Consider the following 19281-nt stretch of genomic DNA (forward strand, 5'->3'; position numbering starts at 1 on the left):
GTGCCGCCCAACCGCTGCAACCCCGCCGTCCTCTATTCCCCCATATCAGGTTTAATTTCATACCTTTTGTTACTAATGATGTTTGGTGTGTAGGTTCTGTTATTATTGAGTTTGGTGATTTTAGGGTTTATTGAACCAGATTATGCTATCTCGTAGTGGTTAATACATGTTTTGATTGATTTTGGTGATTGTTAGGGCTTATTGAACCAGAGTGTGTGTTTGTTTGTCTCGTGGTAATGAATACGTGTTTTGATTGTTATTTTTATGCTATAAACATTTTCATGATTTTACTTGATAATTGTTGCTATGTTAGGCGTTAGTTTGTGGAAAAGATAATTGCTTTGAAGTTACTTGAACTGTGAATGCTAGCTAATATATCAAACATTAACTTGTTATATGTCTTATGAGATTAGATTAGATTAGATTAGATTTAGAATAGTTTTGGTAGTCTGCAGTTATTAAAAAACAAACAGTCTTCTTGTTGCAGACTGCAGAGTTTTGGTCCACCTCTTCTGCTACAGATGTTGGCAGATGTGTTTTCGCAGTCTTCTGACATTTTACCTCTGAAAAACAAACAGCACCTTAGTCAACTGACACTCGACAATATTTCACATTCGTACACGAGTCCAAAAACAATAACGTATTTATTTTATATTAGAAATATTATAAATAATAATAATATTAATGAAAATCAAAATTCTTGTTCGAGGAGATCCAAAACTAAAAATCATCAAGAAAATATTTCAGAGAGAGAAAGTGTGGGAAATTACCCAAATGGAAAAAGTAAAGAAAGAATATTATTATTATCATTATTCATCACATTCATGGATCATATTCATTCATTCACTCATCAAATTTCTAGGGTTTCTTTAATTTTTCAACACTTGATCATCATCAACAAACGTCAATTTTAGCTATTTTTTTCAAAGGGTCGGTGAATTTGATCATAATATTCGTGGGTTTTCAATCTTTTTGAATTAAAATTGAGTCTTGAAGTTTGATTGATTAATTTAATAAAGGAAAAACAGGGGAAACAGGGGATTTTTATAAAATTGTAAAATTTGAATCTGGGTTGTAATAATTATAAGAATAAATTGGTATGCCGGATAATCGGCGTGTTCAGAGGAATGGTGGTGCACCCAATTCGTCTTCCAATCCGTCTGTTAATAACATTGAAGGTACAATTATTGCTTTATTTCGAAGCAAGCATTAAGTTTTGTGTGTAATTAATGTTACTCTGTTTCAATTTGATGCAATTGTTGAGTTTTGCCTAATTTTGCTCTGTTTATTCGTGCCTTGTGTGTGAATTCTAATCGTCCGTACGATGCTTTTGACTATTGATTGAAATTTGATTAAAAGTTGTTGAATTTTAGAAGCTGTAAGGAGGTTGAGGATTCAAGCAGATGGGAAAGAAGAGGTGGCGGGTTATCCGGACCGACCCGGTGAACCCGATTGTATATTTTATATAAGGACTGGCATGTGCGGTTATGGAAATAGCTGTAGGTTTAATCATCCAACCCACATTGTGCAGGTAAAGATAATAGTTTTCACAGTTTGATGCATAAAGTTTGTAACTTTTATCATTTTACAGGCTAATCAAAACGGAGGCGAGCTTCCGGAACGGGTTGGAGAGCTGGATTGTGTTGTAAGTTCTTCATATCTTTTGTGGATTTAGTTGTGATCTTTATCTAAAAGGTTAATCTTGTATGCAAAATATGAACTTTAGTTAAAACAATTAATAAAGTTTACATTTTCCCTTGAAAAGATAAGAGTGTACACATCAAGATCATTAAAAAAGTTAACTTTTTTACGATTTTCAGTATTATCTAAAGACGGGTACTTGCAAATATGGATCAACCTGCAAATACAATCATCCTCGTGATAGGCACGGTGCTGGACCGGTTGTGCTAAACATGGTCGGGTTACCTATGCGACAGGTATTATTATTATTTGTGTTTTAATAACCACTCTTTTCAAACAACGTTTTAATAATGTTGAGTTAATAGGAAGAGAAGGCGTGCCCTCATTACTTACGAACTGGATCGTGTAAATTTGGAGTTTCATGCAAGTTCCATCACCCGCAACCGTCAATGGACGGGGGAGGTGTACCATATGCATCAACACATGCACCTTCGTCCGGTGTTTCTGGTTGGTCGTTGCCTAGACCAACATATGTTTCTGATTCTCAGACTTACCTACCAGTTATGCTTCCTAATTCTCAAACTATAGGGCCCACACAAGGTTGGAGCACTTATGTGGTAAGTATATTGTTAAACTCCTAATCAAGAAATTAAATAGATGTGGTGGTTATTATGATGGTGTTATATTTATAGGGAAGTCTGAGCCCGGTGACTTCACCAAGTGTGTTTGGTGGTTCGGTTTCCATTGACCAGGGCTATGCTTTAACATCTGGTTCTAATCTGCCTGAGCGACCCGGTGAACCGGAATGTCGTTACTTTATGAACACTGGAGGCTGCAAATACGGGTCGGACTGTAAGTATCATCATCCGAAAGAGAAGATAGCTCAAATGGCCGCTAGTCCCCTGGGCCCACTGGGCCTTCCTCTGAGACCCGTAAGTTACTCAATTCGTGTTAGTTGTTAAACGCATGGTGTTTATTAGAGGAGGTTCTACTTTCGACTTGCAAATGTGCTATTTGGGTTTATTTGTATTTCCCTAATTGGTCGCTCAAACGTTTTTTTTTTGTTCCTTTAAAGTCACTTAACTTTCTCTAGGCGTACCAATATTGGTATAGTTTTTATAATTATTAAATTTTCTTAAAACTAAGTAAGGTAAACGAAACATACAAGAATCTTGATTACTATTTAGTGATTACTTTTTCCAATCTGACTTAAATAATCAATTATGAAACTTGGTTATTATTTAGTAAATCTTTTTCTTCGCTATTACCTTCTACTTCAAGTTATTGTTAGTTTGTTGCTAGATAATCACTAATTAGTAATTAAGACACATATATGTTTCATTTGCCTCACTTGATTTTAAAAAACTTCACATTTATAAAAAGGTTATACAAGATTTTCACAACTAATGAAAGTTGAGTGACGTGACTTTAGAGAAACAAAAAAAAAAAAATTAAAGTGACTTGGTTACTATTATGTAAATTTTTTTAATAGTACACATGGTGAACTTGGTTACTATTATGTGAAATTTTTCGAAGTTTTAAAAAGTGGACAAACAGATGGCTGTGGGTCAACCCCACATGACCTGGCATGTCTCTACCCCGTTACCGTTACCGAACCAGACTGACACAAGGTCTCAAAATGCAGGGGCAAGCGGTGTGTTCCTATTACAGTCTTTATGGATTGTGCAAGTATGGGCCAACTTGTAAATATGATCACCCTTTGATGGGATATTCGTACAACTATGGCATGACTCTGCCTACCATGTCCATCATTGATCCATCCATGTTCCACGCTCAGCATTCTTCCGTGTCGTCCCCTTCAAAATCATCAAAAAATGCAGGTGGTTCTAAAACACCAGGAGGAGAGTCACACTCGCGGTCCCCTTCACCTCAACACGATCATGAAAATGGTGCCACCCTTCCACATTCTGAATGAATCTGATCATATGTGATTAAGTGGTGTTTTTAAGAGATGAATTTGAGGAGAGGTTTTGTTTTTGGTTCTGAATAAAAGGCAGGTGATGGATGTTGTTTTGAATTTTGCTGCGATTGTTATACCATTTTATTCGGTATGAACTGTTTTGGTTTTGTTTTTGTGGATGATTTTTGGTAATGTTGTGAGTGGTGATGTGATGCCAGTTTTTGAATATGTTTTTACTTCTAGATGATGGATGCACTTAGACAATTGCGCTGTACGTACTTAATAATACGATCGAAATTTATGTTTTATTTGATTTTTGATTACTAGTAAATTTTAAGGTCCAAGGTTAACTAATGACTCTTCTTCAGTTGGACAAGTGTTTTCGAGCCTTGATCTGAGTTGCAACTTGCACGAAAAGTCGTATGATTGAGTCAGTCCAAGTGTCCAACAATGGATTGAAATCGAATCCAATCGTGGATCGACCCAAGGCAAAAGAAAAGCACAATTACATTTCAAAAACTATCAAACAGCGAACGCAAAATATGACAAAAACTGGACTGTATACTCACTTGTACCAGTTCAAACCAAGTTGTTATAACCGACAAATATTTTTATCAAACCTACGTTTCCCGCAAAAATGGTGTTTTTTTATAAATGAACTTTTCTCATATGAATAGTTTTTAAAAATTGAAAATAAGTTAAATGGGAGTGTTAATTAAACTTGAAATGGAACAAAGCCCTTTTTCGTAATGAAATAAAAATATTTGATTAATTGGGTTTTGGTCATTTTTTTACTCTTCCAAGTCAAACTCGCCCGGATAGAAAAATGCTTTGTCTAGTGTTTAAAAGTAAAAAATGAGGTAAAGCCATATCACTTGAATCACTGGTTATGTTCTTGTGATGACATATTTCTATCACTCGTTTTTTTTTTGTTATGTAAACTCGTTTTATAAAAAATAAAAACGCTTACATAGGGGAGGGTATCGGCCCTTAAGATAAGGATTGGTTATCATGTCTCGTCTGTCTTATATGATGTGGATCTAACTACATTATCTTAGACTTATACACTTCAATTTTTTATAAAATTTCTTTAAAGTTTAATCCATGTTATGATGGCCCATGATTACCCTACGTAAAACATTAATGTCTTAAGTATTAGTATAGTATCTTAACTGGCATGGATAGATCTTCGGAGGATGAGTGGTCTAGGTGATTGTTGTTCATTCATTTATTGTAGCCAAAAGTATAAGGTTGTTGGTGGTTTACACACTATAACTCGTTTTAAGATCTGTCTCATCTAAGACTTTATGGCGTGAACGCTAATATTCTCCATGATCATCATTTTCAGAGTATTTTGAAGTGTTTATATGTTAAAATTTTCCTCCAATTTCCATTTTAATCGTCCGTCGTGTATTTATTTCTAATGTTAACTTTTTTTTTCCCTCATGTTTCGGCTATTCATTCAACGACCCCCCTTATCTTCATGGGCTTTTCAAACCGGATTCATAGGCTAGTCTTCCTGGTTCGTTGGCTAGTTTAGGTCGGCTCGCTGCCTTCAATCAACACTTCCAACGGTCGGGAATCCCTACAAGTCTTTCCTTCTCAGCTTCAATCTCCAAGCTCTCAATTACTTCAATCAAGGATTCAATCTTTAAAATTGATTATATGGTTGGGCTATAAAAAGAGTCTTGATTGGTTATTAAAGCACAACAATCAACAATGTAGTCATTAATCTTTTTTTTTTTTTTTTGTTATTCTTAGGCTTCATCCTTATTCGTCTTCTTCATCTTATAATTTTTATGAATTCGTTTTTAGTTTGGTTATTAGAAATAAAGAAACATTTGATTACATGATTCCGACAAATATATGATATTGAATCAAGATAATAAAACATATTATAATATACTTACAACTTGAACCAATAGTGTTAGTAATTGAGGCTATTGTCAAAAAGTTGTTTCCCGCTAAAATATGAAGTTGATTTGCCTCCTAATTTAACTCCGAACGCAATTTCTTTTGTAAAATTTGCTTAGAATTGAAAAGGGTGAATTTACAAAACAACACATACAAAAAATGCATTATGATTTTCCATACAAATAATGAAGTCCAAATATTTGAAGTATAATACAACCTATAAACCCACATGGATTTCTTCAACCAACATATGTAAACAAGTAAACAACTAAAAAACCAAACACTATTAAAAAAGGCTACCGGTTACTCTAAAGGTTGTTAGTATAACTAAATCTAAATGTGTATAGTTGATATTAAAAGACTATTGTCATGGCTTGAGAGGCAAGATTATCTAGGTAAGTCAAGATTGTTTAAGCATATTTTCAGCTTAGGTGCATTTCTTCATGTTTGATTCGCAAAATTTGTATGAAATCAAAAGTAGAATTAATTTCGTCAAAAAGCGTTGGGTGGTCATAAAGAAACTCAAATTGAAATTCGTTCCAATAACTTCCATAAGCCTATGAAATTCAACCATCCTTTCATAAGTCACTCAAATGTTAAAATTCTAAAGGAATTTTAAAAGTTGAGTAACATACCTCAATCTCCTTTGTTATATATGATTTCAATGATGGTCTATCAAACTGAAAATACCGCCCGGGGGGGGGGGGGGGGGATGATGGAGGTCATCACTATCGCCTGCTCCCATCTGTTCATGTATAGGATGAGCTCGCTACCGATTGGTACTCATTTTGATTTTCCCAAAACTTGATATTGGTATCGAAAATGCTTGGTTTGGTATGGTACCGTATGCAAAAGTTTGATAAATACCAATATTGGTACCGAACAGTACCGATCCCCAAAATTTCGATCCCGTTTTTCCCAAAAACTTGGTATCCGATACCATGGTTGCAAAAATAGTTAGGCGGACCCTAGGCGGCCGACGAAAATCAGTGAGTACTCGGCCTTAGTCAGAGAGTACTCGAGATGGCTCACCGAGAACTCGGCCTAGGTGGGGATTACTCGAAGACTACTCGACGCCTAGACGCGATTTTTACAACCATATCCGGTACTATATGATGATCCCTATTTTGGAAAACATCTTTCTTAAACTATGTAATATGTCATTCGAGGTTAAGATTTGCATAAAACACAAGTACAAGGGACCTCTTCAGCCAATAGAAAAACACGAATGTGAAACAAAAGAAAAGACCCTTCGGATTGCAAAAGGATAAGAACAAAATTACAATCTTAACCCCAAGCCAGAAAAAATGAATAAAAAGATAAAAGAAAACAAATTCAACCATATAAACACAGCCAAAGGCAATTTGGTCCATTCACCCGTCACACCACACCGCAATAATAACAATAATAAACAATAAAATAAGTTCACCACCCAAAAATAATGCCGGTTTTGTTTTCTCCATTCCTGAAGAAACACTAAGTGACCCCGGCAGATTACGGATAATCTGGGGGTTAAGTAATGTTTCCCACGAGGATGAGGTCCAGCAAAGAAAGTTGTTCTTCAGGTGACCTGCAAAACAGACACCGTAAGCTCGTCACTGAGAAGGGGGGGGGGGGTTCCTCCTTGTGACCACCCTCCGGCGTGAGAATCAGACTAGATTGCTCTGAATATAAGTGTATATTAAGAGATTGCTAGAGAAGATAATGAGATATCAGATGATGTCCTTACCATTCCAAGGTGTTGGAGTATTTATAGCCGAATGTAGGTTTCCTAGAAGGTACAGCCGGCTGAATAGTATTCCTGTTCTACCAACAGTGGGCTACGCACAAGCCATGCTGGTTGGTGGATAGGCTGCGGCCGTCAGTGACAAGGTCGGCTGTATACCGTTCCTTTACTGTCAGATATGCACTGTTCCACCAACTGTAGGCTGCGCACGTCCCATAGTAAGGGTTGGTGAGTAGGCAGCGGCTAATAGTGACAAACAGTACTAGAGGGTGCTCCTCCTCGTACTGTTGTCGGTGAGCTGTCACCCTGTGATTGGTTCATGGGCTGCTCTGGTTAGATCGTCTGTTTTGCCCATACCTTGGTAGGTATAGTACAAAAGATCTTCCAGAAGCATACGGACTGGCTCATTTGGGCGGGAGTATTCCCTCCTTGCTCATTCCTTCAGGTGACTACTGAAGTAGCAATAGTGCCTTGTGCGTGTAGCCTTGCTATCAGTGCGGGTAGCCTTCCCTGATGGCTTGTATCCGCAACTGCGGGAACAAGCGGGGTACTTCACCATTGGGAGGCTTTCCCTGCGGGTACAGCTGGCGTACTGCGCGTAAGGTCTTCTCTGAGCATGGTGGGTCCTGCAGAAGCAGTTGGTCGTTGCGCAGACGTCCCTGTTCAAGGTGAGTCTTGCGGGTCCAACTGAGCTCTGCTGGGACCTACCTCTTCAAGTCCCCCCAGTCCAATGTTCTTCTCATGAATTATTAATAAGTGAGGTGAACTTTTGGACTAGCAAGGGGTTTTAAAAAGGGTTTTTAGTTTTAAGGTTTTCCGTGGGGATTCTTCCCGCGGTTCTCCTAATGTCACGCAGAAATTCCCGACTTTTCTGCTTGATCTTTGGGTATGAAGCGGGTAGGTCTGTAACCTCCTCGCAAGTCAGGAGCGTTGAGTCCCACTTGTGTGAATTCTCCATGGGGTTTTGGTAGTTTTCAACATAGTGATCAATTATGTTAAAACCACCAATTCCATCTTGGAGTTTCAAACAATATAGTTGTTGACGTTCCCGCCATGCGGGGATGTTATTCCCGTTTCCGCAAGCATGGCCCAGAAGATCCTTCTTGGTTTGAATTCCCTACGGAGTGCTAAGTATGTGAAGGGTTTTGCCTTGACACTGTACCCGCACTCGTCTTATGGTTACTTTACTTCCAAGGTATTCCTGGCGTCAATTCCCTGCGGGTGCTAAGTATGTGAAGGGTTTTGCCTTAACACTTTACTCGCACCTGTCTTATAGTTACTTGGTTGCCAAGGTAAGGGGTATTTTCCCGCTTTTGAATCTTTTTGAAATTTTGAAATTCGAAGAGTTGGTGAAAGGATAAGAACAGTCCAAACTATTGAAACGTCGTCCGACGGTTTCTTCTGACAGTGTCAGGACGTGCAGGAAGTTATGGCGACGTGACAGTATATGGTCATTCCAGGCGCTTTTTCAGGCGCGTGGGCGCGAATTTTCGGGCGCGTGGCCGCGAAATTACTGGCACGCGTCCTTTCAACAGCTGTTGCCAGCTTGCTTTTTGCCACGTGTCATAGTTTCATTGCACCTGCGATTTCTCTCTCTTCCGCATTAAATTCATCGCATTAATTGCGATTAGTATATAAAGGGGGAGAGGGTCATTTCTAATCCACACTTTCACTCTTCATCTTCAAAACGACTTTCGGCGAATACTCTCCTTTTCAGTCGAGCATTCTCTTGAAATCGTTCTCCTTTTCATACCTGCAAGATGTCTTCTGTTCACGATCTTGAGGCTACAGCCCAGGACCTGTCATCCACGTCCGACAAGGATGACAAGAGTACTGCTGGCGAGTGCTAGTGTGCTCTGCCTGTCGATCTATATCAGTACATCGTCAGGAAGTTCATGCTCGAGTCTCTCGAGCCTGAGTTTCCTGAACCTCATCAGACGGTGTATGATGCCCCCAGAGGCAAGATCGGGGTATATGCCGCATTCTTTGTCTATGGGAATCTTAGGTTCCCTTTGACAAAGTTTGTGTACCGTGTCCTAGAGAGGCACGGTGTACACCTGACCGAGGTGCACCCGATGGCGATCGCGAAGATTCGCCACTTCGAGTGGGTGTGCCGGATTCTGGGCGTTGAGCCCTTCGTCGACCTCCTGATGACCTTCTACTCTTGGAGGTGCATCCAGGGGTGGTATACTCTGATAATCCGGATCAAGGGTTTGAAGATTTGCGCAACCGAGCACAGTCTTCGTTCATGGAAGCGGGAGTTCTTTTTTATCTCCGCTCGCGCCATCCCCCTTGCCATGAAGTTCAAGAATTGGCAAGCACTCCCCAGCCTTCACGCCTCCAACTGCCAGGAGGCGGAATGGTTCTCAAAGATATCCCGAGTTCAATCTCCGGTTTACCGCTTTGTGGAGTCCGGGATGGTGATGCTCGGGATGAGCCGGGTGTGGAAGGATGCGGATGCGCAAAAGATCCCGATCGTCCTTGAATACGGTTTGAACTCTGTCCCTTACGGTACGCTCTGTCTTCTTTGTTTATATAGGTTTGTCTTCTAACTGTTTGTCTTTTATTTCAGAGAGGAACGACTTGCAGTCGCTCCTGTATCCGCGGGAGGCTGATAGTCCCGCTCGGATGGGTACTCGTGCTCTAGATGAGAACGAGTTGCCCATCCTTGCACAGACGGCGGATCGGTTCGTGGAGGTCTACCCGCCAGGCCACGAGATCCTGAGCGCCAGGCGGCCAGGTAAGGCGTTATTCAACCCTCGACCCCTCAATGTTGAAACCTCTGCTGGAATTCCTCTAATCTTGTGTTCTGATGAGGAATCCGCAGATGGTCCTTCGTTGGTGCGGAAGAAGAAGGCTGCCGGCGGGAAGGGGAAGGAGAAGGTGGCCTCCACTGCCGATCCGGTGCCTCGGTCTGATTCAGAGACCGAGAGCGAGGAGGTGGCGGGGAACCCCGGTGGTGATAAGACCACTGCTCCGGAGGCTGCGACGACTGTCACCTCCGGAGAGCCCAGGATGACAACGGTGAGCGGCGTGAAGAGGCCGGCTCCATCGGGTTCATCCCCGCCTGTCCGCACTTTCAGGCTCAAGAAAACCCGTAAGTACAAACTTTATTTTTAACTTCATAGCATTCCATCATTAATACTTTTCTTTGTGCAGGCGTGGATGCTACCGCATTCCAGGGTGAAGCGGGAAGGAGTACCTCCGGACCCATGACGGTAGGCTTGGTCAGCCTACCTGAGGCGACGACCCAGGCGGCTGCGCCTGCGCCTGCTTCCGATGGTTCAGTTGCTCACTCCGTTGAGCCAACTGTTCCAGCTGTGATGACATCACCGTCGGCTGTCAGTGCCATATTTACCGCATCTTTCACTGAGCCGGAGGTTACTTTTTCTGCGGACTCCGCAGCGGCGACCACGGTTGTGAGTTCACCTACAGTGAGTTCACCTCCGTTGGTTTCTACTACCGCGGCGGCCTTCACCATGCCTCCTCCGTCATCGGCAACGACGGCCGATCCTTCAGGTATGCATGGGGCTTCTCGCCAACCTCTGCCTCCTTCCCATCTACCTGATCTCTTGGACGGATTTCCCTTGGGTTCAGGTGATGGGTTTGGCGGCTATCGGCCTGTTGTTGACCCTACAGGTGCGTAGGGTTCTATTGGCCTCCTTTTTTTTTATATCATCTTTTCCTAACTGCTTTTTGTGTTTTGCAGTGTCGGATTCCAATGAAGTGTATGTTCCACGATGGAACATCCGCCGAGGAACAACCCTTCGCACACCTGTGGAGTGCGTGGAGTGGGCTCGTCACGCAGCTCCCAGTGGTGCGTTGGGGGAAGCCTTGGCTAGCTACCAGGAGGGTAGGCTAACCAATGAGCTTCGGGTTCTCCTGGATCGGATGCGGCCGCGCGTCGAGCTGCTTTGTCGTGAACACGAAAAGTTAAAAGCAGCTCGTATCCAAGAAGTAGCTCAGGCGCGGGCTGTCCGGGAGGAGAATAGGAGGCTCTCCGCGGCTGCTGCGGAGAAGGAGAAGGCGTTCAAGGCCCTTGAAGTTGAAGTTCAGGCCCGTCTCGAGGCCCGTTCCAAGGCTGCCCAAGCTGTTAACGAACAGCTTCAGCTGGCTAAGGAAACTGCTCGGAACGCAACTGAAAGGTCCACCAAGGCTGAAGCTGTTGCTGAGCCTCTACGCCTCGAGAATGAGGAACTTAAAGCTAAACTAGAGGCGCTCCAACAGGCTCATGATGCCTTGGCGATGGAAGACGCGAAGAAGCTCCAAGAGATCCTGGACCAGAGGGGGGTGCTTGACCAGACTGAGCGGAAGCTAAAGGGCGTTGAAGAGGCTGCGGCTAAAGAAGTGTTGCTTGCCAACCTCAACAAAAGTGAAGCCGAACGCGCCCGTAACCAAGCTCAAGCCGCCCTCCAAGAAGCTCTGGTTGCCAAGGAATGGCTTCTTCGAGAAGCGTTGTCTCAGGTAAGCTTAACCTCATAATGTCTTTACGCTTCTTTATGAATAGAGAAGGTTTTGATACTTGTATTTTTTTTTCTTTTTGTAGGTTGTGCATCGGGTCTTCACGGATACGTCTTATGACGATGCTATAAGCGCAGCCCTCAACGCTTCTCATGAGGATGGGGAAAAGGCCGGCTTCCTGCTTGGTCTAGGGTTTGTTGAGAAAGGCATCCCGCCTTCCAACTTCCCTTTGTATGATGTGGATACTGAAGCTGTTTATGACCAAGCAGTGAATCAGTATGCCACCTTCCCGCATCCGGTGGTGGAGAAGGTGAACGAAGTCGCTGCTGCTGATGATGGGCTAGCTATCCTTAAAGCTTTCCTTGAACCACCACGCTCTACTGATGGTGCGGGTCCAAGTGGAAGTGGTCCTGAAGCTTGATCCTGAAGATCCCTTTCCACCATTAGCGTAGATTTTTGTTTTTGTATAGCTTCTTTTGTATGCGGGTATGCACCCAGCAATCTTTGTAATATTTGAATTTTGATGAAATAAAGATTGTGTTAATTCCTTGCCTTGTTTATTTTTCGCATGTTTTGATTTAACTTAGCAATTTCTTTAGTACTTAGATAAGTTAACTTTTTAACATGGCAAATTATAAGTTTGTTTCGCTTCCTCTTTCATGATTGTGCGGGTATGACCGTCACTTACACTTAGTAGAATGGCTTAACTTTACTTATATCTGACCTGCGTGGAAGTTTTCCTCATCTTTTCCTTTGAAATTTTCTAAGTGTTTAGAACAAGTTAACCTTTGAACGTGGTAGATAATAGGTTGAAGTTTTGCCTCCTTGTTCGTGATTGTGCGGGTAAGACCGTCACTTGCACTTAGGATGGCTAAACTTTGCCTACATCTGACCTGCGTATAGGTTTTCCTTGAAACTTTAGAAATTTTTACCGTTTTGTGTTTATGCGGGTTTTGCCGCCTTCCACACGTAACGACTTACTTCTTCCCATATTTATGCGGTGAATACCGGCACATCAGTGTGGGAAGTTCATAAGTATAAAGGTAAGGCTATCAACACATTGTGAAAGGAGAATCATTTCCATTAGAAGTGGCTCTAGGCCTTTTCTTTACAAGTTTGGAATTGATCTACATATAACATTTGCGTAATTGAGCTCCATTCCATGTTCTTGGGATGGGAGTGCCATCGAGCCTTTCGAGCCGGTATGCGCCCTTTCCCAGAACTTCTTTGATAATGTATGGCCCTTCCCAGACCGGGGCCAGTTTTCCTGGGCGTTGCTGGTTCGAAGCCTCGTTGTTACGCAGTATGTAGTCTCCTACATTGAAGTTGCAGAGTTTTACCCGCGTGTTGTAGTACTTTTGCATTTGTCGCTTGTAGTTCTCTTCACGCACTGCGGCTAAGTCTCTGCGTTCCTCGGTTAGCATAAGGTCTAACCGTCTTTCCGCATCATTGTTTTCTGGCTGAATCAAGACCCTTGGTGAGGGTAAACCAATTTCGACCGGGACCATGGCTTCAGTGCCATAAGTGAGGCTGAACGGGGTTTCTCCCGTACTTGCCTTCTTCAGTGTTCTGTTTGCCCAAAGGACGTGCGGAAGCTCGTCCACCCAGCCGGATCTGTGTTCCAACAGCCTTTTCTTTATGCCTTCAACGATGCTCTTATTTGCTCTTTCTACCTCACCATTACCTTGCGGGTGCGCCACTGAGGTAAAAGTGTGGGTGATTTGAAGTTCTTCCAGCCACTTTTGTAGCTTCTTGTCAGCAAAGTTGGTGCCGTTATCGCTCACCAAATTCTGTGGAAGTCCAAAACGACAAATAATAAATTCTCAAATAAATTTTTTGATATGTTTCGCGGTTGTTTGGGCTAAGGGTTTTGCTTCTATCCACTTGGTGAAGTAGTCGATGGCTACCACTAGGAATTGAACATTTCCTGCTGCTATAGGAAATGGGCCTGTCACATCGATGGCCCACTTCTGAAATGGCCATGAAGAGGTGACTGGAACAAGTTCATTCTTCGGGCGATGCGTGTTGGGTGCATAGAGCTGACAAGACCTGCACTTTCTGATGTATGCCAGCGCATCTGTATGCATCCCCGGCCAAAAGTATCCCGCGTTGTTTAGCTTAGCTACAACAGCGCGTGGACCTGCGTGTACTCCACAGATGCCTTCGTGTACTTCCCTTAGGAGGTAGTCAGCATCTTGGTTGTCCACACATCTTAAGAATGGGCCAAGAAAGTTACGCCTGTAAAGGATATCATCGATGAGTTGATAATTCAGTGCTTTACAGCGTAGTTTTCTTGCCTGTGTTTTTGACTCTGGTAGTGTACCTGCCGCAAGGTATTTTATTATTGGTGTCATCCACGTTTCTGTGCCGGTTTGGATGACACAAATTTCCTTGTGCGGGACCGAAGGTGCCTCGAGGAGTTCAATGCGGATGTCATTTCCCAAGTGGGTGAAGGCTAATGATGCAAGCTTGCTTAACGCATCCGCATATTTGTTTTCACTATGCTTGACGTGTATGACTTTGCAATCGTTAAAATCTCGCATAAGGGTTTTTGCTTGTGCGAGGTACAGGGCCATTGTGTCGTTCACGGCCGTGTACGTCCCGTTGATTTGATTGGCTACTAACATGGAATCCACGTGGGCTTCCAAGTGTTTCACTCTCATCTTACGTGCAATTCTCAGCCCGGCCAAGAATGCTTCATACTCGGCTTCGTTATTCGTACTTGGAAAATCCAGTCGAATAGCGTAAGTGTATTCTTGGCCTGTTGGGTTGGTTAGTTTCAGCCCAGCGCCTGAACCCTCGTTACTGGCTGCTCCATCAGTGTAGAGTCGCCAGACATCATTGATGTCCTGTGCTGGAGAGGGTTGAGCCTCTTCCTGGCACTCTTTTTCCCGCGATGCAGGCACTTCCGCAATAAAGTCGGCCAAAACCTGGCCTTTTATGGCTGGTCTTGGCTTATACTTTATCGCGTATTCCCCCAACTCAATTGCCCATTTGGCTAGGCGTCCCGATAACTCGGGTTTGCGTAGAACGTTTGCAAGTTTGAAGTTGGAGAGAATTGTGATTGGGTGACCCTGGAAATATCGTCTTAACTTGCGTGAAGCGTGTATAAGTGCTAAGACTAATTTTTCAAGGGTAGAGTACCGGGTTTCTACATCTGTTAGGATACGGCTGACATAATAGATTGGCATCTGGATGCTTTTCCATTCAACTAGCAGGACCGCCCCGGTTGCTCTATCTGTTGCGGAAAGGTATAGGATTAACTCCTCTCCCGGTTTTGGTGCTGTGAGCGTTGGGAGTTCAATCAAGCGTGACCGAATCTCCTGAAAAGTTGCTTCCGCTTCTGGTGTCCAGCGGAAGTGCGTTTTCTTTAAACAGTTTCTCAATGTTGACACGAAAGGAAACGACTTATCCGCGTGGTTTGCCAAAAAACGATTAAGTGCCACTAGTCGTCCATTCAATGTCTGAGCCTGTTTGATGGTAGTAGGTGATTCCATTTTGATAATGGCTTCGACCTTTTCAGGGTTCGCTCTGAAGCCATCTTTAGTGACGATGACCCCCAAGAACTTCCCTTCTTCCATTCCAAAGGCACACTTGCTCGGGTTGAGTTTCATGTTTATCTTCCTAAGCGTGTTGAAAGTTTCTTCGATGTCTTTCAACATCGCTTCTGCGTCAGGGCTTTTGATGACCAAGTCATCCATGTAGACTTCCAAGTTCCTCCCAATTTGGGCATGAAACTGGTTGTCCATCAGGCGTTGGTATGTGGACCCGGCATTCTTAAGTCTAAATGGCATCATTTGGTAACAAAATGTGCCATCGGGCGTCCGAAAAGCAGTTTTGTCCTGATCATCAACGGCCATGTGGATTTGATGGTACCCCTTATACGCATCCAGGAAGCACTTAAGGCGAAACGGTGCTAACGAATCTACCTTAAGATCAATTTCGGGTAACGGATAACAATCTTTGGGGCATGCTTTGTTTAAGTCCTTGAAATCTATGCACATGCGCCATTGTTTGTTATTCTTCGGTACCATAACGGGATTTGCAACCCATGTTTGATATCTGCTAACGCGTACGATGCCTGCGTCAAGGAGTTCCTTGACTTGGGTTCTACACGCGTTAGTTTGTTCTGGCCTCATTACTCTGCGCTTTTGTACGACTGGCGTAACAGCCGGATCGCACTTGAGCTTATGCTCTGCCTTACATCGGGGTACACCAGTCATGTCAGCTGGTGTCCACGCGAAGATGTCAGCGTTTTTCTGTAGTAAGCGTTTGAGTAAGGTGCGTGTGGGATCAACAACTGTTGGTCCAATGGTAACGGCCTGGTCAGGGTATTTGCCGTTGAAGGCCCATCTTTCCGGTTCGGTGATGGTTGGTTTAGCCATCTTTGGTTTGGGTTTAGATGAGACAGATGCGATGCATACCTGGGGAATGCCGGTGATCATCGCTACACCCTCAGCTGTTGGCCATCCCATCATGCCGTGGACTGAGGATACACGGCGTTGAATCTTGCCATCCCGTCTCTTCCGAAGAGAATGTCGTATGTGTGGTGTGGCTTCCTCATCACGACAAAATCCACGTCTTCTGTGCGTGAGTGATTCCCGTCCGTAAGAGTGAAGGGGAAAGATAGGATACCCAGGGGGGTGTTTGTGTTGCCGTCGAACCCTTCCATCGAGGCGTAGATCGTTTCCAGGCGTTCTTTGTCTTCGTCATCTAGCTTGTCGAAGAACTGCCTGTACATCACTGTTGACGAGGCGCCGTTGTCAGCAAGAGTGCGAGAAGTGATGTAGTGCCCCAGCTGGCTTTTGATGACGATAGGGCCTTCTTTGCTGGGTCCTCCTGGCACTCGCGGGAAGCGCACCTCAGCTTCCTTCCATGCGCATGGTTCTGTCGCTCGCCTTTTTCTTCCTCTGATGTTGCCATGAACCATGTTGATGCTGATGTCAACGGGCTTTCGTCCGTTGCCTCTGTACCGGTTATCATTCCTTCCTCCCTTCTTGATTGATGCCACAAGGTGTGCAAGTCTTCCATCCTTGACGAATGTTTTAACAATATCCTTCAAGGATGTACACTCCTCCGTACTATGACCTTTTGTCCCGTGGAAGTCACAGGATTTGCTTTGATCCGCATTAGGTCGCTGCCGGATCATTGGAGCTTTTGGCCATGGTAGTTTTTCGGTGGCAAATATCTCCGTGACGCTTTTGGTGAGTGGCGTCCACCGGTGTTTTCGGCTCGAAGGGTGTGTGTTATCTCTTCCGCCAACAAGAGGGTGAGAGCTGGATGAGGTGTCAAAGTTTACCCTTGACTGCCAAATACCTAGCTTCCTCTTTTTGTTCTGCCGGGCGATCCGAACATTGTTTTCTCTAGTCCTTTGCGTGTAGAGGTGTGTACTCTGGGGAAGATCCCTTCCCAGTTGCTTCTCCGTCTCGGCAAAGCGCTTGGCCGCCGTCATGATGGCATCCCATGTGGATGGCATGCCGTCCTTACCCGTCAATGTGCGGATAAGCTCTGGGTATTCGGCGCCCTGGATGAAAGCGGCGCGAACAAGATCTTCACTTATGTTGCCCAGACTTAGCTTTTTGGAGTTGAAGCGAGTGATGAAGTCTAGTAAAGATTCATCCTTCTCTCTAACGCAGTTGAGGATCGTCCACTGTTCTTCAGTATATTTTCTCTGTTGGCTGAAGTGTTGGCTGAACTTGTTCTGAAAGTCCGCCCAATCATAGATGTGGTGGACCAGTAAACGATCGAACCATGCCCTGGCCGCTCCAACCAGAGTCATCTGGAACATATAACACCACGTGGGTTCCGTCCAGTTACTGACGGTTGCCCCCGCAATGAATCTGTTCAAGTGGTCGTCTGGGTCGGATAGACCATCATAAGTGCCGATGTTGGACATTTGTTTGGCACTTCTCGGGGCGATTGCTTCCGCAATGTCCCTTGCAAACTTAGACTTTCCCGCATTTGCAGCAGTTGGTCTAAAGATTTTGGAGAAGTCACGCGGGTTTCTCCCCGCGTTCGTTGGTTTAAAGGTTTCTCCAAAATTCCTTGTCGGTTGGAAGTCCGTTTCCTTACGCTTCCCTTTTGCCTTGTGGCGAGGGTTTGCGTCGGTATCGGATTCTTCCCGCTCATCGTCTGAGTACTCGCATTCACTGTTCATGTTGAGATGTTGGCGAGTACTGCCGAATTCGTCAGCCTGTTGAAGTGAACGCAAGCGTTCATCCAACTCAGCTTGGAACTCTTTCTGACGTGCTTCGGCCCACGCCTTAACTTGATCTAGTGTTTGGCGAGGGACCCTCGTCCGTTTCTCCAACTGGGCATCAGTGAACCCCAGTGAAATATTGTTTACTGCACTTGTCCCGGCTTGGGTAACCGGGGTAGTGTTCGTAAAATTTGTATAACCTCCGGTGTTCCCCCCAGTTGCTGGGGTTGTGGTTACCGGGGTTTCTTGGTCACTTACTGGCTTTGGGGCCGGAGTAACGTTAACCATTTCTTCAGAAATTTTGAAAAGACTAAGAATTAGTTCTAGCTTTTATGCACGGATGGCGCCAATGAAAAAACACTAAGTGACCCCGGGCAGATTACGGATAATCTGGGGGGTTAAGTAATGTTTCCCACGAGGATGAGGTCCAGCAAAGAAAGTTGTTCTTCAGGTGACCTGCAAAACAGACACCGTAAGCTCGTCACTGAGAAGGGGGGGTTCCTCCTTGTGACCACCCTCCGGCGTGAGAATCAGACTAGATTGCTCTGAATATAAGTGTATATTAAGAGATTGCTAGAGAAGATAATGAGATATCAGATGATGTCCTTACCATTCCAAGGTGTTGGAGTATTTATAGCCGAAGGTAGGTTTCCTAGAAGGTACAGCCGGCTGAATAGTATTCCTGTTCTACCAACAGTGGGCTACGCACAAGCCATGCTGGTTGGTGGATAGGCTGCGGCCGTCAGTGACAAGGTCGGCTGTATACTGTTCCTTTACTGCCGGATATGCACTGTTCCACCAACTGTAGGCTGCGCACGTCCCATAGTAAGGGTTGGTGAGTAGGCAGCGGCTAATAGTGACAAACAGTACTAGAGGGTGCTCCTCCTCGTACTGTTGTCGGTGAGCTGTCACCCTGTGATTGGTTCATGGGCTGCTCTGGTCAGATCGTCTGTTTTGCCCATACCTTGGTAGGTATAGTACAAAAGATTTTCCAGAAGCATACAGACTGGCTCATTTGGGCGGGAGTATTCCCGCCTTGCTCATTCCTTCAGGTGACTACTGAAGTAGCAATAGTGCCTTGTGCGTGTAGCCTTGCTATCAGTGCGGGTAGCCTTCCCTGATGGCTTGTATCCGCAACTGCGGGAACAAGCGGGGTACTTCACCATTGGGAGGCTTTCCCTGCTGGTACAGCTGGCGTACTGCGGGTAAGGTCTTCTCTGAGCATGGTGGGTCCTGTAGAAGCAGTTGGTCGTTGCGCAGACGTCCCTGTTCAAGGTGAGTCTTGCGGGTCCAACTGAGCTCTGCTGGGACCTACCTCTTCAATTCCGGAGACTATCCATCCAAATCCAAACCAAAATGAAAAAATAAATTAAAGCAGCCAAACAAAACAAATCCGGATCGGAAGAAAATCATCAAAAT

General features: G+C 44.2%; 1 protein-coding gene across 1 annotated transcript; it reads left to right on the forward strand.

Moving 5' to 3' along the window:
* The first annotated feature begins 920 nt into the window (after window positions 1–920).
* LOC143606421 (zinc finger CCCH domain-containing protein 3-like) lies at window positions 921–3790 on the forward strand. Its single transcript, XM_077082193.1, has 7 exons — window positions 921–1178; window positions 1374–1531; window positions 1592–1645; window positions 1821–1937; window positions 2007–2258; window positions 2334–2573; window positions 3287–3790. The coding sequence occupies exons 1-7, from the start codon at window positions 1100–1102 to the stop codon at window positions 3575–3577; spliced, it is 1191 nt and encodes a 396-aa protein (XP_076938308.1). The 5' UTR covers window positions 921–1099; the 3' UTR covers window positions 3578–3790.
* Window positions 3791–19281: the final 15491 nt, after the last annotated feature.

The sequence above is a fragment of the Bidens hawaiensis genome, unplaced genomic scaffold, assembly GCF_021521415.1.
Source record: "Bidens hawaiensis isolate Kalapana, Puna unplaced genomic scaffold, B.hawaiensis_p1.1 tig00074753_1, whole genome shotgun sequence".
NCBI classification, from domain to species: domain Eukaryota; kingdom Viridiplantae; phylum Streptophyta; class Magnoliopsida; order Asterales; family Asteraceae; genus Bidens; species Bidens hawaiensis.